At 49.3% G+C, this 26,522-nt stretch overlaps 9 protein-coding genes across 9 annotated transcripts; 5 read left to right on the top strand and 4 right to left on the bottom strand.

Moving 5' to 3' along the window:
- The first annotated feature begins 47 nt into the window (after positions 1 to 47).
- On the top strand, positions 48 to 2,701 carry ONS95_006026 (uncharacterized protein). Its single transcript, XM_058499463.1, has one exon. The coding sequence runs from the start codon at positions 709 to 711 to the stop codon at positions 2,608 to 2,610; it is 1,902 nt and encodes a 633-aa protein (XP_058350507.1). The 5' UTR covers positions 48 to 708; the 3' UTR covers positions 2,611 to 2,701.
- ONS95_006025 (uncharacterized protein) lies at positions 2,702 to 4,084 on the bottom strand. The gene is made up of 2 exons (XM_058499462.1): positions 3,811 to 4,084; positions 2,702 to 3,684 (listed from the first exon to the last, which is right to left on the bottom strand). Exons 1-2 carry the CDS (start codon positions 3,828 to 3,830, stop codon positions 2,871 to 2,873), a joined length of 834 nt encoding a protein of 277 aa, XP_058350506.1. The 5' UTR covers positions 3,831 to 4,084; the 3' UTR covers positions 2,702 to 2,870.
- Positions 4,085 to 5,487, top strand: ONS95_006024 (uncharacterized protein). Its single transcript, XM_058499461.1, has 3 exons — positions 4,085 to 4,607; positions 4,706 to 4,897; positions 5,001 to 5,487. The coding sequence occupies exons 2-3, from the start codon at positions 4,799 to 4,801 to the stop codon at positions 5,154 to 5,156; spliced, it is 255 nt and encodes an 84-aa protein (XP_058350505.1). The 5' UTR covers positions 4,085 to 4,607; positions 4,706 to 4,798; the 3' UTR covers positions 5,157 to 5,487.
- On the bottom strand, positions 5,398 to 6,273 carry ISA1 (Iron-sulfur assembly protein 1; the record flags this gene model as incomplete). Its single annotated transcript, XM_058499460.1, has 1 exon — positions 5,398 to 6,273. One exon carries the CDS (start codon positions 6,271 to 6,273, stop codon positions 5,398 to 5,400), a length of 876 nt encoding a protein of 291 aa, XP_058350504.1.
- Positions 6,274 to 6,849: 576 nt separating this feature from the next.
- ONS95_006022 (uncharacterized protein) lies at positions 6,850 to 9,020 on the top strand (the record flags this gene model as incomplete). Its single annotated transcript, XM_058499459.1, has 7 exons — positions 6,850 to 6,933; positions 6,985 to 7,107; positions 7,160 to 7,240; positions 7,288 to 7,441; positions 7,491 to 7,603; positions 7,650 to 7,987; positions 8,033 to 9,020. The coding sequence occupies 7 exons, from the start codon at positions 6,850 to 6,852 to the stop codon at positions 9,018 to 9,020; spliced, it is 1,881 nt and encodes a 626-aa protein (XP_058350503.1).
- A 1,905-nt stretch (positions 9,021 to 10,925) lies between these two features.
- On the top strand, positions 10,926 to 13,169 carry PRM1 (plasma membrane fusion protein prm1; the record flags this gene model as incomplete). Its single annotated transcript, XM_058499458.1, has 1 exon — positions 10,926 to 13,169. The coding sequence occupies one exon, from the start codon at positions 10,926 to 10,928 to the stop codon at positions 13,167 to 13,169; it is 2,244 nt and encodes a 747-aa protein (XP_058350502.1).
- A 669-nt stretch (positions 13,170 to 13,838) lies between these two features.
- BUD6 (Bud site selection protein 6) lies at positions 13,839 to 18,353 on the bottom strand. The gene is made up of 2 exons (XM_058499457.1): positions 17,965 to 18,353; positions 13,839 to 17,866 (listed from the first exon to the last, which is right to left on the bottom strand). The coding sequence occupies exons 1-2, from the start codon at positions 18,163 to 18,165 to the stop codon at positions 14,993 to 14,995; spliced, it is 3,075 nt and encodes a 1,024-aa protein (XP_058350501.1). The 5' UTR covers positions 18,166 to 18,353; the 3' UTR covers positions 13,839 to 14,992.
- A 3,137-nt stretch (positions 18,354 to 21,490) lies between these two features.
- On the top strand, positions 21,491 to 26,351 carry ONS95_006019 (uncharacterized protein). The gene is made up of 4 exons (XM_058499456.1): positions 21,491 to 21,984; positions 22,033 to 22,414; positions 22,466 to 24,549; positions 24,599 to 26,351. Exons 1-4 carry the CDS (start codon positions 21,864 to 21,866, stop codon positions 24,817 to 24,819), a joined length of 2,808 nt encoding a protein of 935 aa, XP_058350500.1. The 5' UTR covers positions 21,491 to 21,863; the 3' UTR covers positions 24,820 to 26,351.
- ONS95_006018 (uncharacterized protein) lies at positions 25,507 to 26,351 on the bottom strand. The gene is made up of 3 exons (XM_058499455.1): positions 26,022 to 26,351; positions 25,771 to 25,894; positions 25,507 to 25,718 (listed from the first exon to the last, which is right to left on the bottom strand). Exons 1-3 carry the CDS (start codon positions 26,134 to 26,136, stop codon positions 25,535 to 25,537), a joined length of 423 nt encoding a protein of 140 aa, XP_058350499.1. The 5' UTR covers positions 26,137 to 26,351; the 3' UTR covers positions 25,507 to 25,534.
- Positions 26,352 to 26,522: the final 171 nt, after the last annotated feature.

Here is a 26,522-nt window from a genome sequence, read left to right as displayed (position 1 = left end):
TGATGCGTCCGTTTTCATTTCAGCCTTGGGGCTTTCTCTCCTTGCAGTCGTGACTGGCTAGATGAATTAAGAGCACCTTCGATATGCTCTTGCCTCTCGCACTTGACTCCCTAACGAGCGGTAAACCTGTGCCTTTCTCAAGAGAAGAAATGTCAGTATTTGTTTACCTTTCTTCCCCATCCTCGCTTAAATCTCACATTAATTCCTTCAACACTTTCCCTCCATATCAGTTTATTTTTCTCTAATCTCAGACTTGTCATCATTTCCGTCCTCTAAACAGCCATGACATGCTCTAGAATGGATCTCACGCGTCGTTCTTCCCTTCTGCTACCTGCCTCTTTAGAATCATGGGAAATGTTATATCGTTCCTGCTTTGTTGGGAAAGAGAGCAAGGATTTGAGAGCGCCATTCGTTTGTTAACTCCCTTCCTTCTCTTCTCTTTTTTATTTTTGTTTTCTTGCAACCATCAACAGCATGACCATTTTCATCGCACATTTCTACACCCATTCCGCATACGCTCGCTCATACTCGCTTACGTTCGCTATTGCTTCGGTGCAGTTTTTGGTTGTCTTTTCGTGTTGAGAGAGAGGTACTCTGATCTGCTTTGGGACGACTCACGGGGAATACTTCACGCACGGAAATACGTTCGAGTTCCCTCTTTGGACTTTCGACTTTGGTTCTTTAGGTGGAGATATTGAGCAGCAAATTATGGCACACCTATACAATGCCGGTCCTATCGAGTGCGAAATCGACATCAAAGGACATGTCCCGACATGCTCCTGTCACAAAGCGTTAGGGGTGCCGCTGCCTGTTGATGCAGAATACTGCTATGGCGACAAAATAATGGATGCAGCAGAGTTCGAACGCCTTCAAGACTCGTGGGTGGATTTGTATAAACTCCTCTTGCGGCAGAAGTTCAGAAGTAAAGTGCGAGAGGACAATCGAAATCTGCTTTCTACAATGAGTAGGGATGAAGTCGAGCAGTTCATGTTAGACAGAGAGCTTGGCTGCCAGAGCATACTAAATTTCTATTATAGAATCGCCCGAGTTTTCATCACAGGGATAGGCGAATGGCGTACCAACAAGGCAGACCATCAACAAGGAGATGTAGAGGGAAAGCTTGCAGACCAGACCGAGATAGTACAATCTCCGGTCTCTGAATCTCGCAGTGGGGGCGGAAGTACATTTCTTGAGGGATTGACACGTACGCTGGAAGACCTCGGTGGTCGTCGAGGTATGTCGTACCAAAATGCTTCTTCCATAGCTGGCGAAACGGTTCTGGACGGATCATCAGACCGCGGACCGAAAAATTTGCTGGCTCAGCAGAGGAAGGTCATCCATTGCAACCCCAACAGTCGTCAATGGGAGGTTGCCTCTCGTACCCATGGATATAAACTTCCAAAGACCATCACCTGTCGGGTGAGCTACGAACTCGTAACGCGGTACAAGGACGATCCCACGCCGACCTCGCTGTCTGTTGAGATTTCTAGTCAGACCGCAACGAGTGCAAGTGTCAGAAAATTCGGAACTGTAGATCCAAATTTCCCTTCTGTTCACGAAGCGGCAAGTCAAATCAGCCCAACACATTCGGCCCAGTCGTTCATTCCTCCAACTAGCACGTCAGATCAATGGTCCCGATTTGATCTCATAGTTTTTCCAAGCTCTTTCACCGAGCTCACGGTGTCAACAGTATCAACTGCTGTTCCTGGTCAGTCGGCTCCGACGCCAACAAATACCCCGATTAAATATCCAAACAGCAAGATGAATCATGTTGAGCTCCGGAAGAGAGATATCCTTGATCAGAGCGAGGTTGTCGAGATCAATCATAACGAAGCGTCAAAGATCACCAGCACGGTGCAAGTCCTAACTCCCAGTATCGGCCCCGTAACCATCCACCCAGACGTTCAATCTGGACAGATATCTGAGGCGAAGCCAGTAGTTCGCAGAGACTATTGGGACGCCTATTGGGAATGGTTAGACCGTGTTGAGGCGGACCGTGACAAATATCTTTCGCAGGAACGACAAACTCTGAGAGAAGCCTACCAATTGCAACGACCAGGTGGCCGTTCATTGAAAGAAGCAAGACTCCAAGATTATTCCCCTTTTCAGTGGGTTCTAGACAGGAAGTTCGCAGATAGAAACATGCCAAATGAGGTCGACTGCGGACTCGACCACAGGACTGATCCTCGCAACACCCCTTGCAATCCCTCTCCAGTCCTTTCGACTCATCCACAGATTTCCGCTGGCTCGATCATCAACCCGATTACAGGCCCGGTTGTTGTTGGTATTATAATACTCCTGATCATGTTCTTCGCGCTTCCTTTATTTCGCTGCGGAGGTCCGGCTCCTGCAGATAATACGGAAGTCCTGGAACTACCGCCAGACTCGGACAATGATGATGACGATGAGACTAACGACTATCAATATTCGGAATACGATGATGGACTAGATGCAGACTTGCAGCTGGCAAGATGGTCTACACTGTTCACTAGAGACCAGTGGCCGGGAATTGAGGATGATCTCCGTCGCTCGGGATTGCATATTCCGGATTATGATAGCTGTTATGTCAATGATCGTGAGTATTGGCGTGGAGGCGATGATTGGGCGTGATTTTATTTGATGAATAAGTTGGTAAATGGGGTTGTGGATGTGTAGCGTGTTGGTAAAGAAGAGTGCGTGAAAAGCGGGTTTGAACTTTGTTTGCCACTGTTTACTTTCAGTTATTTTAGCGACTGGTAGCGAGCGTACCAATCAATGGAATCTAATCAATCCATCGCCTTTGCGCTAAAGGTCCCCTTCATTGCGAATATATTTATCTTCAAGTTATTGCTCTTTACTGGGCAAATGGCATCAACAAATTTCATCTCCCACTAGACACTAGTGACAACCCCATACTTCTCCCACGGAAAGTCCTCAAGGGTCTTCCTCTGCTCACCCCATCCATCTCCCACAACGCCCAACTGTTCGGGATCAATCTCACTACCCTCCCCTCTCCCCGCAAGAACCTCCCCCTCCCTGCCAACCCAAAGCCCAGCCAATCCCTCATGCGGACACCACACAACCCTCATCCCAGCCCTCCGCCCAGCCACAACCCCCGGAATCCCATCCTCAAACACCAAGCACTCCTCCGGCCTAATCTTCTCCTCTCCAGCCTCCAAACTATCATTTATAGCATTCAACGCAACGAGATAGATATCCGGACTCGGCTTCCCCCTTCCTTTTGGGATACGGACATCATCCCCTAGAATCCTCCGCTCGGAAGTAAAGATTGAGAAGAGCTCTAGGATGTGATCCGTTTTTATCCTGAAATGTCCCTCTCCACTACTCGTCGCGAGCGCGACATGGACTTTCTTCCCACTTGAGACCGTCCTCGCCGTCTCGAGCTGCTTCAGCAACCTCTCTACACCCGGCAGTGGCGCCGCCTTGCGGAACTCCTCGTCCTGAATGGCATGCAGCTCGGACGTATAAGTGCCGATGTCGACTTTGGAGGTGAGGTTGAAGTGTGCGAGGAGGAGGGCGATGCTCTGCGCGGCGGGCCGGCCTTGCAGTTGCGACTTTATGTCCCAGGTCATGGGGCCCGAGGAGTAGCGTGCTAGTAGGATGTTGTGGCAGAGGGTGTAGATGTCTTCGGTGTTGATGAGGAGGCCGTCCATGTCGAAGAGGCAGGCGCGGATGGGGGGGAAGCTGGAGGTGGAGGAGGGGGGTTAGATATCGTGTATGTATTGGAATTGGGAGGGGGAGGTTTGGGTGCTATTTGGGGTGGATGGTGGGGGAGGGGGAGGGAGAGGGGAGGGAAGGGAAGGTACGTACTCTGTTCGGGGGTTTGCCATTTTGTTTGTTTAGTACTGAGGTTCAGGGAACTTGGTTGTTGGAGTGTAGTGTGCTGTATGTTTGTGTTGGAGATGTGAATTGGTAAGAATGGGGAATTTGAAATCTTGTATGTTTTTGGGAATGAAGCTCAAAATATGTACAGCATGTGCAATTGAGGGGCAGCCAAGACTTCGCCGACTGAGTCAGAAGAAATAGAAGTGGACGGGAAGGAGAAATGCAAGTAACGTTTCTACCTACATCTTTGATCTGTACTGCCATCATTGAAGCTGTGATCAATCAGACTAAAAGCCATTTTTTTTGAAATCTAATCTGGAATTTTTGTTTCATCTGATGTTGACATACAGTAATTTTCGATTGCGTCCATTTCACGTAGCGGCTCGCAGGGAGAGCCAGAGTCTCGAACAACCCCACCATCAAGAGATCAACATCAGACTTTCGCATCTCAAAGGTCTAATGATTGAAGCAAAACATGCAATTGACAGAAGTAAATAGAATAACCGTATGTTCGACTTAAGTCCAAGATATTGTAGACCCTTTTCATCCACCAGACGCAGAAATCAGCTCTGCATTCTGGTTATTAATCATCATATGACATCCTCAGCTCATGCGAGCATCTTCCCCGATGCAGAGGAACGTTATGTTTTACTACTCTACACATAAGGACCAACCTACGCAGCATGCACATCCACAAGTACCAGCAATAAGAAACCATGGCCATTGTACACATCGTGCTCTTCGAATTCAAGCCTTCGACTGAGAGTGAGGTTATTCATGATGTACGTCTCGTCTCATTTATCTTCCCCCACTACCACCGAAATAGAGGGGTATGGCGGGGTTCTCTGACCTCGCGACCTCGACACTGAGCAGCACACAGGCTCCAGCTTTGTTGTCTCGAGACGTCAATAGAGATTATCGAAGGGCGAGGGAGGATAGTCACTGATTGAATTTCACATAGGTTTGCAAACGCATGCTAGCCCTCCGCCAGAACTGCGTCCATCCCACCACCAAAGAACCATATATCCTAGACAGCACAGGCGGAAGAGATAACTCTCCAGAGGGACACCAAGTAGTACTCACCCTTTTCCATCCCTTTTCCATCCTTCCCCCTCACTCGCCCAATGCTCGCCCATTGGTGTTGGGAAGAAGGAGACTAATTAATGGTGATGTAGGGAGCATTCTCGCATGCCTTCGTATCGCATTTTAGAAATGAGGAGGATAGGAGATATTACCTTGAGGAAGACCCTGCGCATTTGGAGTTTGTAAGGAGCTTGAAGGATATTATACAGAATGTTAGGGTGGTGGATTATTCTCCTGGGGTGTTTTGAAGGGTGGAGATTGAGGATAAGGTGGCGAGGGGATGAAGAAGATGCTGTGAATGAAATAATTGCATTCTAGGGACATGGGAGAATGGCCATAGTGTGACTGATAGACTGCAACGTCTAGTTTGCAAGGAAAACCAGTTTAAGTTCAATGTGGTTGTACATGTTTCATTCTGCTGCATCTATGCCTTCTAGTGCCGATGCTGGTATCCAGACTCCCTCCCAGAAACGCCGTCCTATGCCTATGCTATGCCGTAAAGTCGAATCTATAATACGTGAAAGGAAAGGAAGTCGTGCCATTATACCATAAAGGATTCGCCGCAACCGCATTGTTCCTCTGTGGAATGGTTAGCTCTGTTTGGTACTGGTTGATTTTTGGGAGCATACTTATGTTCGGGTTGGTGAAAACAAATCTCTGATTGAGCTTTTCTTCAACCCAGTCCATCTCACTTCCAATTATACTGAACAGCGCCTTGCTGTCTATAAGCACCTTCACGCCATCCTGTTCCACCTCTTCGTCAAACATGCCGGGCTTCTCCACGTACTCCAGGTGGTACGCCAACCCACTACAGCCACGATTCCGCACTCCAACCTTGATGAGCTTCGGCTCTGGTTGATTCAGCAACTCTCTTAATTGATTGACAGCCCCAGGCGTGAGCTTCATTGCAGCTTTTCGAGCTCGCAACTTGGGCCGAGGCTTTGCGCGGGGTTTTTCCGGTGCCGCCGTCGCTGCTGATGTCGCTGTCGTTGTCGGGCGAGATATCTGTGCTTCCTGCTCTGTGACGCTGATGCTGGTCTTCTCTTCTGCAGGACGTTCTAACGTGATTTCAAACTGTTTTGTGTGTCTGGGTGGCCTGGTTTCGTTGACTTGCGGGATGGATCCTGCGATCGATGTATCTGGGATGCCGGAGTTTCGAGGAAGAGGAGGTTGGGGCTCTAGAGAGTATGGCGTGTATGCTGTGCTTGTTTGCATTTTTCGCTTCGAGGAAGCCTGTAGAGACTGGGAGGAAGAGAAGGTTCGTAGCATGTGAGGGCATGGTCGCAGGTTTGATGGGGAGGAGGCGAAGCGGAAGACGAAGCTGGCTGGCGATGCCAATGGTGATACTATTCTCTGTACAGACATCGTGACTGTGAGGCGTAGGGAGTTGTTTGAGGGAGAGGGAGTGGTGGGATGTCGAGCGAGAAGAGGTGTGTCGAAAGATGAGGCTGCTTTGAAATGGGGCGATTCAAGGATGTCAGCCAACCTTGAGCTTCAATACGGGTCCAGCCAACCAATCACCGAGCAGTGATTCATAAGCAGTTCTTCGCTGGATTTACTCAGAAAGACAACTTCAACGTAAATAGAACTGTGGAATAAGATGAGGTGGAAATCTGATAAGAACTAAATAGCATTTCCGCGAAGCATAGGAATAATTTAGGTCTTGGATCGTGAGGAGCTCCTCAAGCCTGGTGTTGCCTCTTCCGCTTCCGCTTGTCGCGCCAGAGGAGCAGCCCATACTACCCGAGCGGCCGCTTAGTGCCGATCACTCACAAACCCTTGCTGGGATCTTTATTGGAGCGACATTCGGGCTGACGAGGCAGGAGGCCACGCGAGAGTTCAAGCCGACTGCTGAAACTGAACACCAAAAGCTTCCCGAGACGGATTTGCGCATTGCCTGCTGGTATATCCAAAGATCGCCCTGCTGCTATGAGGTGAAGTATGGAGCCCTCTCCTCTCACCCAGCAAGCCCGCCCCGAAGTCTTTCAACAAAAAGTGGTTGCTCTGTACGAGGAGCTCTTCAAGGTGGGGAGATTCTCTGTATCTGGCAGGGGATATAAACTAAGTTTTGGATAGGATGAAGAAGATCATGAGAAGACAGAGGGATACTGGAAGGAATTCTTTCTGCTGAAGCCGGACAAAGCGACTCTGCAGAAACTGATTGGAGAATTGAGTCCAGACGACTTATTGCATCTGCAGGTACGGGGCTTGAGATGAACGAGAAGAATATGGGGAACTGATTAGGAATCAGGTGCAAACTCGACAGCTGTTTACTAGAGCGGTAGGACGCGTCAAAGCAGGAAGTGCTCCAGCAGATGCGCATGCTCTCGATGTAAGACGCGACACCTCCGTTACTGCAGGACGAGGCTGATAACCTAGACCATCACAGCTTTCCTCACCTCGGTCCTCTCGAAGAAGTATACCAATGCGAGCTCAGATATAATAAATGTCCTGGCAGGGTTGGATGAGGTAGATGCTGTTTTCACGGACTTTGTTGCTGCGCTGGACGTCACAATAAGGACTGGCAGAAGCTGTAAGTGCGACATGTTCAATTGTCTCGGGGCTCTGCTAATATATTGCAGTGGATATTCGGCAAAAGGCAATTGAGGTCGCTTTGTCGGTCGTATCGGGTGCATACCAGACGAGCCTGCTCTCTTACTTCACCCATCGCGATTTATTCCCTTCTCTCATGAAAGTAAGAACTCTCGAGGCCTCAATCATGATGAAGCTGACAGAAGTAGTATATTCAAGATTCAGATACCACTTCCCGCGCATTCGAACCCTTTACCCTCCTCGGCCTCCTTGCCAATTACAACAAATTCGAATTTCAGAACCCTTACAGATTACGACTTGATGATTTTGTGAATGAAGGCACAATACAGAAGATAATACGATCTGTGGGACAAACGGGCTCGAATTCCCGAAGCAAATATGTGGCTGTTCAAGAGGATCTGCCAGAGGGATGGTCAATCAGTGGTACTCTGAGCCTGATTGGATTGGGTGCCATTGCTCCAGGGGGCGCGAAGCCTGTGGCCCCAGTTATTGATCCTGAAGTTGCGAAAGAAATGTTTTCGAAACTGTGAGTAAGACGATCCTATGGCGCGTTTTCTACTAACAAACGCAGTCCTGGAAGCGAAGCAGCTGTTCTGCTTGCAACATATGACTTTGCACATGCAAACAAACTATTCTGCTTCAATTTTGTCTCTTTACCAGCCGAAAAGGGCCTTGAAGCTCCTATCAGCAGCTTCATTTCACTCACATCATATCTGCTACAACATGCTCATACGTCTTTGAGAAATACGCAATACTCACATCTCAATCTACTCATCATACGGTTGCTGATAGAAGACCAAGTCCTTTGCAAACGGATATGTAGCGATGAAAGCAAAATGCCAGTTCGGCTATGTCGACAAAGATCACCATATTTACCTTTGGTTCGTGGTGACAGAGTGCTTGCAGCGAGCCTCCTGGATACGATGATTGATGGAATTAACCACAATTTACGGCGGCGTCTAGATGTGGAGCTTTACATTGTCTGTGTTGGAATTATATTGAGAATCATATCTCATCTGTCGAGATCTCGAACACGGCTCAACTACCATTGGTCAGAGTTATTCAGGTCACTCCTGTCCCTTGTTCGCTTCCTGACCACCTACCAAGCGGATTTGAAGAGCTCAATGCATATCGAAACTCTTCTTGACGATCTCGTCAATCTGATCGCCTTGTCGCTTTCAGCAGGCGAGTCCTTCCTGCCGACACCAGCGGCGTACGACGATCTGTTCTACAAGCTAGTAGAAACAGGCGAGAACTTGGTGAAATTCAGAGACAGTTACGACCTGGGGAAACGACCGACGAGCTCGATAGATACGTTGATTAGTGTCAGCACACACTACAATCAACTCTTGGAAGACGGCGCATCCAGACGAGGAAAGCATCTTACGAGTGCACAAGTTGCAGGTGTGATCAAACAAGGATATGAGACTCTAAGCATTCAAGCGAAAGAGGGATTGGATAGTTGGGACAAGTATCGCGAGGCGGATAGGAGGACCTTCTTAAAGAAGATGGCGAGAACGACGGTTGGCGATGTCAAGACTTTTATTAGCGAGACTTGAGTATCAAGAATGGAACCATGTCGCAAGGTATGCAAGCTTGGGACGCTTACTACCTTCATTGATTTGTGATTTTGCGATGATGCCTAGATATATACATTTTTAGTGTTCTTATTATCCTTCTATATGGAACAGCAAAGGGGTGTTTGGCCCATCCACATGGGCGGCTAGAGTATACTGGCCTCGTTTGGCGCGACTCATCTCTTGCCGCGCAGACTTTGGCACTTGTCGTCTGCTTCAGAATCGACCCAGAATAAATGTGACCCAAACGACTCGAAGCTCATCGATGCCAGCCCGGCTTCAAGTGACCCCGTGGCACGGCGCTTGGAGGAAGTCGACTGAATGGTCGTCCGCGAATCAAACCCAAGCGAAAGGCAATTTCTGAAACACATGCAGTAATTTTCGCTGCGGTTTGAACCAAGAGTATCCCTCCTCCCTCGTGCAGACTCCAGTTCAACTGAGTCACAATGGCTGGCCCTACTCTGGTCCGGGCAAACTTCAGCAGTGCCTCCCCAGATCAACATCGAAAATTTCTGTGTTCGATGATGGAGGTGGAGCTGAGTGGAGGAGTGGATGGTGGAGGTTGAAAGAACGTTGGCTTGCAAGGATGCAAGACCGGTTTTTGAACTGGACCCTGATGTTGACAGGCTGAAGCGAGCGCGGGTGATTCGCCGGGTGTTGGATTGGTGGAACCTCTGGGCCAACCACCCGAACCACCCCAGCCCAGCCCAGCCCAACGGCCAAATTCCAACATCCCACTCTGGATCTTTGCCAGCTGTGCTGTGCTGCACGATTAACCTTCACCAAGTCAGGGCAATGCAGCCACGAATCCACAAAATGGACACACATTGCAGGCCTGCCAGGCACAGCCTCCCTCGGTAAAGGAGTTCTTTGACTTCTGAATGGCTTCGATGGCGTCAGGAGGCGTTGTGCCTGCCTCCATTCGCGGATAAAGAAGGTCACCACCCCATCGCCGGGAGGCGACTTCTCTTGGGAAGATGGGCACCACCAAGTCAACCTCCACTGCAGTACCTGTACCTGTACCTACCTGCACCTGCACTGCTCCATCACGGTGTCCCCTTGCAAGCCGAGAAGAGAAAGAGAGAAAGAAGATCGCGTCGTGATCTGGTTATCATATATGATCGTCGCCTCCCGAGGTCCTGTTCATCCATAGCCAATTCTTCTGATATCAGATTCATCCGAACTTCACTCCACTCGTATCACTTCGCTGCAAGTCAATTTTATGGAGCATCAACCACCACCGGTCTTACCTACGAACACGATCACCCTTAAGTGAAACTAAAATACACTACCCTATCGTCCCATCTACCTAAATTCACTTTATTCTCGAACACCTCAAGAGCCGCCTGCGCGGGATCGCCTGTCGCAGAATCGATTGGCTGTGAGGCGCCCTCGTCAAAGGAGCTATTCTTGGACTGCGGCTACCACAACAAAGGATATCGAATCCACGCCAAACCGCGAGTATTGGCGCCTGACAGTGTACTTCGGAATCAGAAATAAAGGATCCCTTGTTTCGGGTTCTACTCGTTTATGCGAGTTCTTTGCGCTTATTTTGTGCTTTAAGTGTATGTTGTTCCCCCACTTTCTTAAGTTCTCAAGATTCTGCCATTCACCCTTGACCCGTTCATACAATTTTTTTTCCTATTGTCATTACACTACAATAATAATTTTTCATACAATTTGCCTACAACCGAAGACAATAGTAGTGACTATTGTTCAATCACGAGTCTTATTCTGGGAATATTTCCATCACTCATCCTCGACGAATTTCTGTATACAGTCACAAGCACTTAATTCTGTCTCACAAAATCCCAAACAATTTTTCTTTCTCAACATCTACGAACACTAGACATCGTCTGCAAAGACTTCACGTACACACATACTAAGATGTTGCCTCTGGCTGGACTTAGACGGTTCCTCGCATCACATACCGAAATGTCTTCAGCAAGAAATCAGCCAAGTCAAGACTTTCCCGCCGTGCCATCAACTCTCAACGCTGGTGACAATGAGCTGCGAGACTGGCCGCCCAACTATTCCGCTCCTCCCAATACCACGCCCTACTACACGCCATACCTAGGTCTTCGAGCACGCTTATCGCAAATATGGATCAATCGGTGGACAGTCCTCCTTATCCTTATCATTTGTCGACTCCTCCTTGCCACCAAGGATCTTGACCATGACATTACCAGCGCCAAGTCAGAAGCATTATCAGCATGCACGAGCGTGGAGAAGGTCGGCAGCGCGATGGCATCCATGCCTCATTACCTCTCCGAGGGTGTGAACGCTCTCGCTGCTGACGGAGTCACGAGCGCAGTAAACGGATTAATGAGCATGCTTCTCTTGTCTGTCACTGCCGTGGAAGAAATTGTTCTCTTTGTCATTCATATGATGACCTCTACCTACCTGTGCCTTGTCACTTTGGCTGTCTCTGGAAGCTTACACGTCGCTCTCGATCTGATCGAAAAAGTTGGTGACTTCGTCAACAAGACTATTGGCGATATCACCAGCGGCATGACAAGTGAGATCGGAGACTTCGAGAAGGGCTTCAACTCATTCCTCAGCGACATCAACATTGGCGGTATCTTTGGGAGCTCTACAGACCCTCCGAAGATCGATCTGACTTCTTCCATTGACAAATTGAACTCCATTAAGCTCGATACGAATGCCCTGGATGGAGACCTCGCCAAGCTCAATGCTTCAATCCCCAATTTCGAGCAAGTTCAAAACTTCACCGACAACGTTATCCGCTTTCCATTCCAGGAGGTCAAGAAGCTCATGAACGAATCCATGGTCGCATACAAATTCGACAAGTCCGTCTTCCCGGTCGCGCAAAAGGAAGCTTTGACATTCTGCTCTGACAGTCCCGCCATCGACAACTTCTTTGACGGCCTCATTAAGGTTGTCAAGAAGTCCAAGATTATCTTTCTTGCAGTTCTTTCGATCCTGGCTGTTGCCGTCTGCATCCCAATGGCTTACAGAGAGATCTGGAGATGGCGACAAATGCAACAGCGATCTATCATGCTCCAGAAGAATGCATTCGATCCCCTGGATGTCATCTACATCGCCTCGAGACCTTACACGACAACTGCTGGTATCAAGCTATCCTCAAAGTTCAGTTCGACCAAGCGTCAGGTCCTCGCGCGCTGGTTCGTTGCGTACGCCACAACTCTTCCAGCATTGTTCGTCCTTGCCCTTGGCTTCGCTGGTCTTTTCAGCTGTCTCTGTCAATACATCGTCCTCAAAGTTGTGGAGAGGGAAGTACCTGCCCTTGCAACCGAGGTGGGTAATTTCACTGGTACCGTGGTGCTAGCACTCAACAACGCTTCTACCGCCTGGTCAAGATCTGCCAACGAAGTAATCGCAAGCACCAACAAGGAGATCAATAGCGATGTTTTCGGCTGGGTCAATACTACAACATCCGCCGTGAATGGTACCCTCAACACCTTCACGGATGAGATGGGCAAGGCCTTGAACACAACCTTTGGCGGTACCATTCTCTACGACCCCATCAAGGAAGTCCTCAACTGCTTGATTGGGCTCAAGATCGCCGGTATCCAAAAGGGTCTTACCTGGGTTTCAGACCACGCCCACGTCGACTTCCCTCTCTTCCAACCAGACGTCTTCTCCCTCGGCGCAGCCGCAAGCGTAGCATCAGACTCCGACTCCACCGACTCCTTCCTCTCCTCCCCCGGCAGCGTAGCAAGCGACGACATCACCAGCGCCGTCCTCAAAGTCTCGCTCAAGCTCCAAGAAGCCATCAAGGAAGAAGCCTTCATCTCACTCGCCCTCATCGGCGTCTACGTCCTCATCGTTCTCATCGGCCTTGGTCGCGTGCTTTTCGGCCTTCTAGGCCGTGACAAGACCCGAGCTGAAGGCGGGCCGAGTTTCACCGGCGACAACAGAGCGCTTATGTCCCCTCGCTCCCCGAATAGAGGTGACATGAGCAAGTTCCCGGCTTTCGGCGCGCCCGTTAGCTCGATATATCCTACGAAGAGTAACGGAGAATTGTACCGGACAGACGAGCCACAGAAAGAGAAGTTTGGCGCTGTGGGCTATCGAAGTGTGGAAGATAGTGTCAAGCCTGGCCACGAGAGAGTGAGTAGCTACGGGCTCATGGATGGGAAGCACTGATCGATCTCTTTGGAGAATCTCGGTGGAAAATGGCTTGAGCTGGTCCTCGACGCCTTCTGGGATTCAGTTTCATCTGTCCTTTTGGCGTTTTTTGGTGGTACGGATAGAGGGCCTGCCTGGTATGGCATGGTACTACTCATTGGAGAAGGAGTTTCTTGCTTGCTTATTTGATTCCCTCTTGGTTTTGCTGCTATGGGATTGGATCATGCCTTTCCACGTCTGCTTTTGCGTCGCATTGCTTTTGCTTTCCAAGGTCGGCTTCTTCCAATCAGTTGGTTGATCGATGTTGGGTGGAGGGAAATACGCACAGATGGATACCCACAGAATGAGTGAAGCCGCTTCAAGAAGAGAAGACAGGAGTTGAGTAGCGAGATGGGAAGGGGCATATGTTTTTGGCAGTGGAGATATTCATTTCATTCGACCTTTTTTACTCGTTGGTGGAAGTAGGAACAGCCAGACGGAGGGCAACACTATTCTTCTCTCACATACCTACATACATACATGCATTGTATCTAGGCCTCTTTAGAAACATAGGATTCGAGAATGGATATTTATGATACTGTCATTTTGCTTGTTTTGACAACCTTGCTTGTGATGTGATATTATGGCGTTCTGAGTCCCATGGAAAGCGAGATAGGTCTTCATTGGCAGAGTCCGGTGCAAAATCTATTCTTTTAGGCATAGCATCCTTTCTTCGTGAATTCAATGTGAACGCTGCCAGAGACACTGGCCTATCTAAAACCCTCTATTCGTAATATTTCAGTCTCGTGGTCAATGCATGTCATGAGTTGACATGTAAAAGGTACATTACCTCAACCGAGTTGGAAAATAGTCCATGCCCACATGCCCATATTCCTACCACCTACCCATCAACCCTCAATTCAGTGCGGAAGTAGTTATTGTAGTTCTGATCACACATCCTCCTAATTGCAAATGGACATCACGAAACACAAACACAAAAAATAATCACAAAGCACAAAGTTAAAGTCACGCAACATGTCTAGAACATAGTGTCCCAACGATTTCAAGCTTTCAATTCCCATTCTCATCCTCATCACACGACAACCACCAGGAAAAAGGTTAAACGACACATCGCACCACACGACACCGCACCACACTGCACTATCTACTTATCAATCTACCATCAAGAAGTAGCGTAGTCCCTAGGTAGTGTACGTAGAAGCAAAAGTCGGACAGGCATACATGCACGCATGTAGGTATGTATAACCCATCCTCCACACTCGCTTCATGCTTATGCATATGTTAGATGTAAATAAACAAGAACCCCATCGCAATGGCTCCTCATCTGAATCGTACCATACCATCCCATCCCTGTCCATCCTACAGCTCTTGAATCGACATTTACTTCCCCCTTAGACCATCCCCTTTCTCCTACCCTACCTCACCTCGCCTCGCCTCGCCTCGCCTAATAGATTCATTCATCCATCTGCCTCCCATTCATATCCATATCCATATCTTACAAATAGTATGTGTGTACGTGAAGCAAAACGAGAAAAGGCAAGGCAGGGTAAGATACCCTACCTGCTGTAAGAAACAGAAATGGAGAGACAGAAATGCACCCTGACTGATCGATCGGTCCGGAAAAAACGCCATGCTGAGACTCGGAATCGAGGCCGGAAAACGGGGAAGGCAAAATTGGACATCCCAGTTGCTTATGAAGTGGTAACTCGTGAAACATATGTATCATCGCTCGCTTGGTAGCAGCAAAGAGCAATTATGAAGAAATAGTAGGTCCGCCAACGTCAGAGCCGTCAAGCAGCGAAGCATCGGCGTTGTTAAAGAGGTTACGGTCCCTTCTGAGCTCAAATATCAGACGGTGCTTCATCGTCTGCCTTCTTCTCTTCTTCCCCGTCGCCATCTTCTGGCGCGGCTTCTTCGGCGGGCTCAGCAGCAATGGCATCAGCTTGTGTCATGCCATTCTGCCTTTCCCAAACTTCTTTCCGTATCCGCTCATCCTTGAGCTTCCTCGCTCTCTCGACCTCTTCAAAGCCACCAGCTTTCTTTAGCTTGCCCTCTTCCACAAACGAGCCTAGTTCTTTCTGGAACTCGCCACCACGTCGACTCTCGAGTTCTTTCTGGCGTAACTTCTCAGCACGCTCAATGGCTTCGAGTCGATTCTCGTGGTTGGGTTGTAATGCTCGGACTTCACCCAGAACGCCTTCTTTCGCTACGGATGGATCGGCTGCAATGACGTGGTTCAGTCCTCGAGAGAGTACACGGGCTGCGTTTGAAGACCCGGGGATATCCTTCATCTGCTCCTTAGTCGCTTGCTCAACCAGAGCAAAAGTTTGAGCGGCTTTCTCGAGATCGTCTTGAAGATCCGCAGCAAGATCTTCTTGCATAGTGAGCTCCTCCCTGTCATTGCAGACAGTCTCGAGCTCCTTCTCCCAGATCTTAGTCCATACAGGTCGCTCACGCTTCAAGAAATCTTGCATCTTCTTGAGCTCCATGGTGGCCTGTGATATGTCTTTGGCGACAGTTTCAAGTTGTCGCGGAAGAGGACGAACACCGCGAAGGACGACGTCCTTTCGAAGGTCCTCAACGATATCTTGCAGGTCGTCGACTTGGCCAACCAGTTTGTCTGAATCTTCGTTGAGATTTTTCTTGCCAGAGTTGACGTATGCTCGGCCTGAATCGCCTTTCATGTCTGGAATAGCAGTCTTTGCAGCCACAGTCTTGACAGAAGAAGCCTTTTGACGAATGAGAGACATGGAGTTCTGAACGTCGGATTGGAATTCGGAGTACACCTGTCGAATGACGGCGAGATCTCGGCGTATGCCATGAAGTTCGTTGATCTGGTCTGCGGTCTTGAATTTCGACGGGCTGATAAGTGGCGCATTTGACTTTTGATTGTCAATGTACGATACTCTTGATGACGTAGGAGGTACGCTTGCTAATTTAGCCATCTCCTTTGCTGCATCTTGTTGGCGATCTGAGACACGTTGGATGGTGGCTTGTTGGTCATCAACTGCAATTTTGACGCCTTCGACCATTTTCCTAATCCCCCCAAGACCCTCGTCAATATGGCGCTTGACTTCGTCCAGTACCTCAATATTAAGTACCAATACCGACCGATCCTTGATATCAGCGAGATCTTCGAGTTCGTGACGAACGCCTGACACTGGGTCCTGAATATATATCTCAGGCAAATCGACGCCATTATTATGAGTGTTCCAGGCGAACTTCTCGATAAAAGCGAGTTGTAATCTCGCCATTGACAAATCATTGTATCCATCCGCAAACACAAATTTCTTGACTTTGGTCTTGTATTGCAAAAATACAGTCAATTCCTTACCAGGCGGTGGAGACAGGTCGGGAGTAAAATTTCGGTCCTGAGACGAGCGTGGCGGTGTTTGTTGTGCAGCAGCTACAGGCCTTTGATCTTGAGGTGTATCTGGACGTTGCGATTTGATTTCGTCTGGATGTTGTATAGGCAGTGTCATAAGAGAATCGGAAGGTGGGCCTTGTAAAGTTGCGCTCGGCGCATCAAACTCTATCGGTTGCCTTTTCTTGTCATCTGGAGTTTTGACAAGCGGGCTATCATCTGCAGCAGCATCCGCTGGTTGTGGTAATACAGGAGGGCCTGGCGAAGGCTCCTCTGATATCCTGCTTGGAACTCGAGCTGGTGAAACATCCACATTTAGACGGTTTGACTGTTGTCGAACATGCCTCTGATCTCCTCTATTTTGAACAGCTCGCATTGACTCCCGAGCATCATTTCGTCCTCTGTTTGGTATAGGCGAGTTCTGAGGAGGTGGAAGCATAGGTACACCATTGGGAGACGCTCCCAGGTGTTTTGAAATCTGGTACGCAGAATATCGCCTCGACGCTCTCCTCTCAAGATCCCCACCTCGCTGTAGGGCTGCAAGAGCATTCTGTTGTTTCGGTGGCGGAGGTGGTGGTGGAAAATTGTCAACACTGAGTTCTTCTGGCCCAGATGGCTGCTGAGTCCCTTGTCCCTCCGCTGGATAAGGTGGGAGCACTGGCATATTCTGCATTGTTGTACTGGAAAGTGAAGACTGACTCGAGGAGGAAATAGACGCTCTGGATTGATCTCGTTCGGGAACAACTCTCCTGCTTGAAGATGCAGAAGACATTCTTGGAGGGACCGAGGCCTCAATTTGGCTCATACTGTCCCTATTGTCTGGGGCCCCATCTTCTCTTCGGAAGTTATTCTGTATTCCCTGGTCCAGGAGCGTCGTGAGCCCAGTATTGGCGCTTCCCACGCTGCTGATACTGCTGGCTCTGGGCACAGAAGCATCGCCATTTGTACTCGTGCTTTCCCTAGCCTGCTTCTGCCGCAATTTCTGCTGTTTCCGTTTCAGCCCGTGGAGTAAATTTATAATAATGTCCCGTATCCTCGGTAGGTACTTCTCCAAGCTCTCCACGCTGGCCTCTTGGCTGAGTGTGGATTCCAGTATATGGCGCAGAAGCTCAGGGACATTTCCCAGATCTGAGGTATCGACATTAATAGCAGTAAAAGCTCTGCAGGCTATATTAAACTCGTAACCTAGGCGCACATAGACATCTGAGACTTGCGCGTCGGTTGCTTGGTGGCGAGACCATTGTGTGAGGGTTTCGAGAAGCTGTTTTGTAGCTACTAGGAGATGAGTGACGCTCTTTTCGATTTGGGACAGAGGAGGAGCATTTTGACTAGTTTGAGGTGATGGAGCAGCCTGGGAGAGAGCAAATGTCAGTTTTCGGTTGAGTATGAAGGTACGAGACCAGCTAATCGTCTTCTGAGCGGCGTAATGCGCTCCAACTCAGTACTCACATTCTGTCTCCTACTTCCGTTTGATATCGATTTCCCAGAGGCAGAGGACGTCCGCGGCTGAGCACCAGGCCCTGGAGACATAGATCGAGCTGGCACGTTCGGAGGAGGTCCTGGGTCTGCGGCAGGAGACCGTCGTTGAATCGATCGTTGTGAGGTTGGCGGCGCCTGCATCGCTGATTGCTGCAGCAGAGGTGTTTGCATAGATCTAGCAAATAATCATAGCGACATCTGTCGAAAGCTCCCTCGAAGTGTGTAGGGTTGTAGATGGAGCAAAATAGATGAGAGTCAGAGATGGTGTTCGGAGTGTTTTCAAGTCTCACTCACTTGACTCTTCGTATCAGATTTGGGATGGATGTCTGCCCCTGCGCGGTCGACTCCTGGTGCTTGCCGTAGCCGTAGGACGGAGCGGGTTCTTTAGCGAGGTGCAAGGTTTTGAACGCAGACCAGTTCTGGGGAAATCACCGGCAACTTGGATAAATATGGTCCAAGCAGACAAGCAGACAAGGGAACAAGACGATAGGGATGCTGTTGATCAAGGCTTCTTTAGTATGACGACTATAATTTTGTGTTGTTGACTACGCTATGTCTTGCACATGCCTGCGTAGTAAGTCCTCCTGGTTCTACTCAATCCAAATGAGGCAACCTTCCAGAAGTCTTTAAATGCTCTGGAGAGCAACTTCAGCATGTTCTCACAGGAGCACTTCTGGTACCACTGCTTTGTCCTCAGTAGTCGGACTCAGGACAATTTACTGAATTTCATCCATTACTACCTCCTTTACCTGTATGGAGGATTTGCATCGCTATCTAGGCTTGAGTAATCGATGCTTACTGCTGACAAGGGCAGGTTTCTTTGATGCGAATCTCAAGTTCGGTGGTGACATGGACCTACGGATTTTTCGTCAAGCCCATTTTGTACATCGGGTACCACTGGCTGTTGTACGATTCGGAGTCTATTTGACTGGGATTAGCAATGGGTGGCCATGTTTCAACCCGATGTAATGAGAAAGCCTGGTGGCGGGGAGAGTGTGATACATGAGTGGAGCTGTAGATGTTCTCCTCGGGACACACAATAATTCCGCAGGACCATCAGTAGTTGTAAGTTTCACGGGTCTTCCGTGGTTGGCAATTTGCTCAATAGCTTATTCATTAACTTTGAGAGCGTTGAAAATATCTTCTGATATCAATGATGTGTTGACGAAGAAGCCTGAAATTCGAGCCGCTCGAAAAATTGGAGAACTCGGAAGTTGCAACAGCCACGAAGTATTGGAATATAGTGCGTATCTAGATATATGTCAACACTCGATCTGAACGTGCACACCGATTTGCGGATTGACTTGGCCGTAATGGACGTTCTCCACATTCTCTCCAGCTCCATCCCGAGGTATGTGAACTCCAGTCGCACATCAAGTTCACTAACACCATATCGTGCCCGTGTTATGCGTTTCAAAAGTGGGATGGTTGTGGTCTATATCGTACTATCTTGCTGTCTTTATTGGATGAACTCAAGTAGAGTCGAATGAACGATTGGCTCGAGTCCAGGCAGTCAGCCGCTGTAGTTCCTGCCGTCTTTTGTCGATGCCCCGTCTGGCTTTTGCTTAGAAGGACGCCAATGATCTACAAAATCCGGGGGTGTAGGAAAGACGCGCCGCCGCTGGTTGGGATCTGGCCCCAAACCGGACGCGGCTGTTTCTATCTGCCGGCGACGCACTGAGCAAGGAATTAATGCTATGTATCGCGAAATGTGGAATTCATAAGCTATTCCCAGGCTGCAGATCCTCATTTAGAACTTCTGGGGGCTTCTGATTTAGATTATTGAAACGAATGACTGCGAACTTCATCTTCTTTGTCCTCAAGCTGCCAATGCTGCATTGTCCGAGTATTTTGGGGCACTTCCAGTTCGTATTGTTATTGGGGGCAGGCGCAATGCCATGGGATGAATCAGTGACATAGCCATACTTAGGTATCGAAATGGAAATAGAAATAGAAATAGAAATAGAAATAGAAATAGAAATAGAAATAGAAATAGAAATAGAAATAGAAATAGAAATAGAAATAGAAATAGAAATAGAAATCCATCCAGGCTTTGTACCTCTGGAACAACGTAGAGTTTAGGGCAGGGTAAGGAAGCTGCAGGCGTAGCAGTGAACAAAGCGCGCTCTCGTGGACTAGGTAGTCATGAAACCAGAGCGTCGTAGTACTATTATTGTTATTATCATTATCATCATTATCATTGTCACTGCTGCTACCTAAATTTACTTGCAACAACAAGATAGCGACGGCTACGGCAATTGTGCAATTGCAGGTGCGCTGGATTGCGCTTAACAGTGCTTTTTCGGGACCAGGCTAGATAGAGTAGTGCCGGTACTCGAGCGCACAAGTCGCAGCTGGTGCTGGTGCTGGTGCTCTCTTTGTTGAGAACGACCCTCCCCTACGGAGGTAGAGACAAGACCCCCTCCTCGGCCCTCCTGATTACTCTACACGCCTTGGCACAACCCATAATTTGGTCAGAACAGAACAGAACAGAATATCAATCCTTCTTCCAGGGCGATTATTGCTCTTATTCAAAGCGCGCCCATTGATCAAAAGGGACGACACCCCACGGCCATCCTCACCTGGGAGCCGAGTACCTCAATTGACTTCCTTGGACCCATCAACCCGAGTATCGATATCGGCTTCCACTATTGATATTGACTTTCTCTGCAATCCTTCCTGCCCCGAGCTGCCCTTCCCTTCCTTAGGGTTCACTGCCTGACTGCCTCGACTGCTTCAAACCAAACCCGCGCGCGCACGCACCCACACGAGCTCTCCTCGCTCTCCTCTTCACTCCGGAAGGGGTGTAGCACTCCCGAATTTTGCAAGGGTGCGTGGTGAGTTGCGACCACTTACGGTGCGCGGCCCAGCTACCACTAGCCAACCGTCCGTCCCTCTCGGAACGACACTTCTACAATCTTCCCACTCCAACTTGTCGAGACACAGTCGAAGACTACGACTAGACTCTCAATCCTCCCTCATCTTCCTCCTTTTCTCTCTCTTCTCCTCTCCCTTCCCCCATCCTGCATCTGTTGTTGCTCTCGGAGGTTGATGGCTTGAGTGTGCACCAGGCACGGAGTGTTCTTGTTTCTCTTCCACCGTCGTCAAGCGCTGTTTTGTCCTTCAGGTTAATTTTGAACTTGCGCATCATCGCTTCTCGGCCGCCCTACGCCGCCCTGCCTTCCTTCGATTTCCCCAGCTCGATCCCATTCACCATCACCTCTGCTCGCCATCAATCTGCGGCAGACTCGTCCTGATCTGCGATCATATTCTCCTTTGGCATTCGCGGTCGCGGTCGTGCGAAGGATAGACCAGCTGGGTCTTCGCAATCCCAATCTACTAAGGTGAGACTTCCTGATCCAACCCAACCTCCTTTGGCACAGACGCTCCGGAGCTGCGAGCTACCACTTTTCAACTTCGCATATTCTTTTATCCACAACGAGTCTGCCACTTCAGAGACGCCATTGTTGCGCGGATGCTAACACGATCGCTTTGCAGACTGGTTTCTTTGCAGTACACAGCTTGTCTCGCAAGCTAGGGACTTCGTCGCCGATCCTCGTGCCAACATCCAACGTTGGCGCGACTGTCCATCACTGGTGACCTGCCCAGATTAATTTGTCAATCAAAAGGTAAGAGAGGCCTCCTCGGCCTTATGAGCAGAGATTACCACATTGGGGTCACACCGCGCCCTGGTCGGCCGCAATCATCGTTCCATGCAGCCTCACCCCATACGACCTCACCTTTGGCAGCCCACAACATTTTTCAGAATTGTGCTAATTTAGCGATTGCGCAGATTCCCAAGTACATTAAACGAAATCTTGTACGTCAAGTACAATCCGCATACACACTCAGCTGGCAACGCTGTGAATATGGTACAACCAGGAAAGAAGACCGACACACCAAACGACACAACCAAAAGCTCACAATCCAACATGTCTTTCCAGCGAAAGGACATGACTGGGGCGGGCAAGAATGAGGGTAGACAGAATGGTTGGTCCAGGTCATCGCCAATCTTCTATCTCACTAACCAGACCACAGGCAATGCCAGCTCTTTTCGCACAGATACTGCAATCTCTGGCAACCGAACTCAAGGAGAGCGGCCGTTACAGAGATGGGTTCCAGATGGCCCTCCAGATACTCTCGGCTCATTGGAATCGGGCAGAATGAACAACTCGGGCGGCGGCGCGTGGGATCAATTCGAGGAGAACGAGCGCCGGTTCGGTGTCAAGACTGACTACGATGAGAATATCTATACAACGACCATCAATAAGAAGCATCCACAGTACAAGCAACGCCTTGCTGAGGCTGAGCGGAAGGCGAGAGAGATTGAGCGTAGTGCTGCAAATAATTCTCATGTTGCTGAGGAGCGTATTGTGGATAATTTGGCTGGAGAAGAGAATGGTGTTGACGAGGAAGACAAGTAAGTTGATTCAATCTCAAATACTAGAGTTATGTTCTAACATTAGCCTAGGTATAGTGGTGTTCGCAGACAGCAGGACTTTCCTCCTTTGACCTCATCGAACAACAACAGATATACTCCTCCTGCCAGAAGAGCGCCCACTGGATCATCTACTGTCAGCGGAGCTCCTGTAGACCCTGCTATTATCTCTTCACAGCTTGCTCGTCCCGACAAGCCTGTTGCTGACAAGGGAAAGGCTCCGGCGGCCCCAGCAGTCCCTAAGACTTCCAAAGCAGAAGTTTCTACACCTCCCACCACTACCGAGTCCAGTGTTGCTGCCACCCCTGAACCAAAAGCACCTGCAGCGGCTGCAGGCCTGTCAAGTCGAACTGCTTCTCCTCAGGTTAAGGCCGATGGTGTTCCCAATGCTACAGCAACTGTTGAGCGCGATGTCGCGAGTGCATTCAAAGGTTTTGCTGCTCAGCAACGCAAGAACGTTGAGGCTGTTCGCCAGTCCAGAGCTCGAAATGACAAGGAGATCAAATTAAACGACCTGAAGAAGTTTGCTGACAGCTTCAAGCTCACAACTCCTGTTCCATCAGATCTTGTACCAATTATCGCCAAGGATCCCGCGAAGCAGAAAGAGATCCAAGAAAAGGCAAAGCGCAATGCGGAGGAGAACAAGGCTAATCCTTCTGAAGGAGTGAAGCCAATCCCGCCACCAGTTGACATGCGAGCGCCTCAGCGTACGGTTGCTGCCACTCATGGCACATCTCCTGCCAACGTCCCTTCACGTCAAAACCCTCCTCGCAACTCTGGCTTCGCACAACAAGGCGCATACAGAGGATCGTCCCAGGCCCCGCAACCTTCTGCCCAGCAAAACCGTCCCGCGCCTGGCCTTGGAGGCCGATTGAGAAGCCTGGATCAGAATAAGGTCGGCCCATCTCCGCCCAATCCGATTCCAGCCCATGAGGCAAGACAACCTCCAACTGGCCCTGCAAATGGGGATTCAAATTTCTCTCGTCGCTCAAGTGGAGTTACAAGCGCACAAGGAGCTAGATTGAACCCAACAATTGGTGAATTCCGTCCTAGTCCTCATGCAGCTTCGTTCAACCCCGTCAACAATCAGAGCAATGTTTCCAGTCCTAGATCGACTGTCAATGCTGCCCCTCCAGCGCCCATCACACGTTCTCTTCTCCGACGCAAACCTATTCCTGAGTCAGAACGTCCTTCTTTCAAGGCGAAGTTCAACTCATTGGATCATATCAAGACCATCAAGCCAGCGCCAGAAAAGAATTGGTCGTTGACTGGTGGGTTGAAGCCAGCTTACGAAACTCCTGTGCTTTGGAAGACAGCACTCCCAGGTGATAAGCCTGATTCAGCTATCCATATGACCTATGCTAGGATGTTCGAGCTGGCACCATTCCCAGCACATACTATTTCTCCTGCTGCTCCACCCCACGCTATTCCGCAAGTTCCTCACCAGCACCAGCTTCCATTCCACTTGCAGCAGAACGTTCACAACCCAGCTGTCCGCCAATCCCCTCGACAAGCACCTATGAACCTTCATGGTAACCAAATGCCTCATGGTCCAGCTCAACCCTTCAATGGTCACGACGACCACAGAATGATGCCCTCTCACTCTGCACAGTCATTCGCATCCCCTCGTATGCAACATACTCAAATGCAGTACCAATCGCCAATGAACCAAAATGCACAGATGGCCTACAACCCACAAATGATGCCTTTTCCGAATGGTCCACCAATGCAGCAGCAGTTTCGTTCGATGTCAAACAGCCATCAATATATGCCACAGCCAGGTCCTATGGGCCCAATCATGATGCCAAACCCGAGCGGCATGTTCATGACCTCCCAAGGTATTCCACCTGGGGTTGGATCGGCCCAAATGTTTCCTCAAGGCAATCAAGGAGGGTTCATGCCACCGACTAACGGTATGCCTCCACAAATGCCAGGTGTTAATGGATTTCCAAGCCCTGGCCGAGGAGGTGCAATGATGATGAATCAGGGATCTCAACAAGGTCATCAACCCCCGCCACCGATGTATGGTATGAATCCGGGCATGAACCCAGGCATGAGCCCAGGTCCTCAGTATGTAAATACCGCCCAGGGTTACAATCAACAACCTCCCCCAAACAGTAAGTGTACCCAGCCAATACCCTTTCTGATCAAACTAACAGCCTGTAGTGGGAATGAGAGGTTATGGTGGTGGCCCAAACCAATTTGGAACCAGTCCGCAGCAGATGCACCAATTTGGCCCGCAGCAACAGCACCGGAACAACCACTCCAATGGCAACTACAATAAGAACTTTCAACCCCATGGTCAACACCAGAATGGCCCGGCAAATAACCAGATCCCTACTGGACCCCAAGCACGTACGTCGGAGGGGAATGAAGAGTCTAAATGAGCGGCCCCGCCTCTCTTTCTCGACATATAACACGGCTTCGATGCTTTGCATCAACGTGTTAACAGCATCTTAAGAATATCACTTCATGCCCGTCGAGGTTTGGCTGCATATCTAGATCTGCAACATTCATAGAGGATCGTCGGCCATTGCTTGGATTGGTCGCCCTGACAACTGTCGTGGCATTGGATTTGACAAGTTCTCACACCGACTGAGCGCAATTGGTGCGTTCTACATTTTTGCTGAAGTGTGGACATTGATAGTAACTTTCGTGGAGAGATCTGATATATTTTCTCAGCAGAGGTTACCTAACGATCATCTCACGAACTGCTCACAATGAGTCTGGACACAAAATTCGCACTCCAACTGCAGCCTAGGGAGGAAGGGAGGGACCATAGCACTCCTCGAACCTCTACGAGAGAACCGAGAGCTAAGTGCAGTGGTAGCTGATCAGCCTGGCAGATGATGGGTTGGAGGTCGTTAGGGATGGATGGATTATGGATTTATCGAAGACTTCTTGTGGAAAGGGGGTGGTGACAAGGTGGTCAGAAGGGCCTTTCAATAACTGCTCTTATGATGTTGTATCCCCTAGCCTTAGGTCTACAATCACTTTTCACAAACCCATACGTCTGGCTTCATTCCTCGTGATTCGTGACAAGTAACTAGGTAACGGCGTAGATGGCCTTTAACCAACATTGGTATTCCTCCGTTTTTAACCTCATTCATCATCCTCCGAATCACTATCAGGCGGTATCCCTGCCGCAACGTCACTCGGTAGCTGTCTCGGGAACCAGCCAAACTCCCCGAAATCAACCATCAACTCCCCCAAACTGCCCGTATTAACCGTCACGCCTTCGCCTTGCAGCACAAGTGCTTGGTTCGCTGCTCCTGATGGATGGCCTCTGAACCCTCATCATTATATAATCCAGAGAAAACACAACTGAGATAACTTACCGAGGTGAGATTATCCCTTTTGAATTGATCACTCGCTGCCAGGGGACATTGCCGTTGTAGTAGCGGGAGGTTGGGTCATTGGAGAGGTGTTTGAGACAGACTCCAACTTGGCGGGGTCGTTGGGCTGGATTGTGGTCAGTAGTCAGTTTCCCGAATAGGTAGATATCAAAAAAAAATTGTTCTGGAGAGGGGTTAGGTAGGGGTCCACGGGTATTCTCCGTCAAAAAAAGTTGGGAGCTGGTCCCGCTTACGCGTTCCGATCAATTTGGCGATATGGCCGTAACTTGTTACTTTGCCTTGGGGGATCTCTTGGATGGCGCTGTAGACGGCGTGGAAGAAGGCTTCTGCTTCGTCTGTTCGTGGCATGTTTCTTGCAGTTGAGTAAGTATTGAACTGGGCTTTACATGGTGTGGTATGGTATTTTGCTGGAAGGAGGAGCTGGAGAGGGGATGGAGTGAAGCTGAATGATGGTGGATCCGCGATGAGCAAGTCGCGAAATCAGCTGATGATCTGGCCTTGGCGATGGCAGGGGTCCTTGAGTGCTTGCATTGCTGTGAGACTCCTTCCTCGGTATCTCCAGTTTTTGTTTCTGCATTACTTCAAGTCTGATGGCCCTTGCTTGAGATTGCTAGGTTTCATTTTTCTTATTTTTCCCTTCTTGCCATTCGAGGGTACGGAAGCTGTTAAGTAAACAATGGCCCTTTGTAACGGGTCCGAGACAGCTGGCAAGCTTCCAGCCACATGGTTTGATG

Source organism: Cadophora gregata (genome assembly GCF_030347475.1).
Source record: "Cadophora gregata isolate MNR1 chromosome Unknown scaffold_17, whole genome shotgun sequence".
Classification (NCBI taxonomy): Eukaryota; Fungi; Ascomycota; class Leotiomycetes; order Helotiales; family Ploettnerulaceae; genus Cadophora; species Cadophora gregata.
Note: the sequence above shows the minus strand (reverse complement) of the source record. Positions and strands in the feature narration are given on the sequence as shown.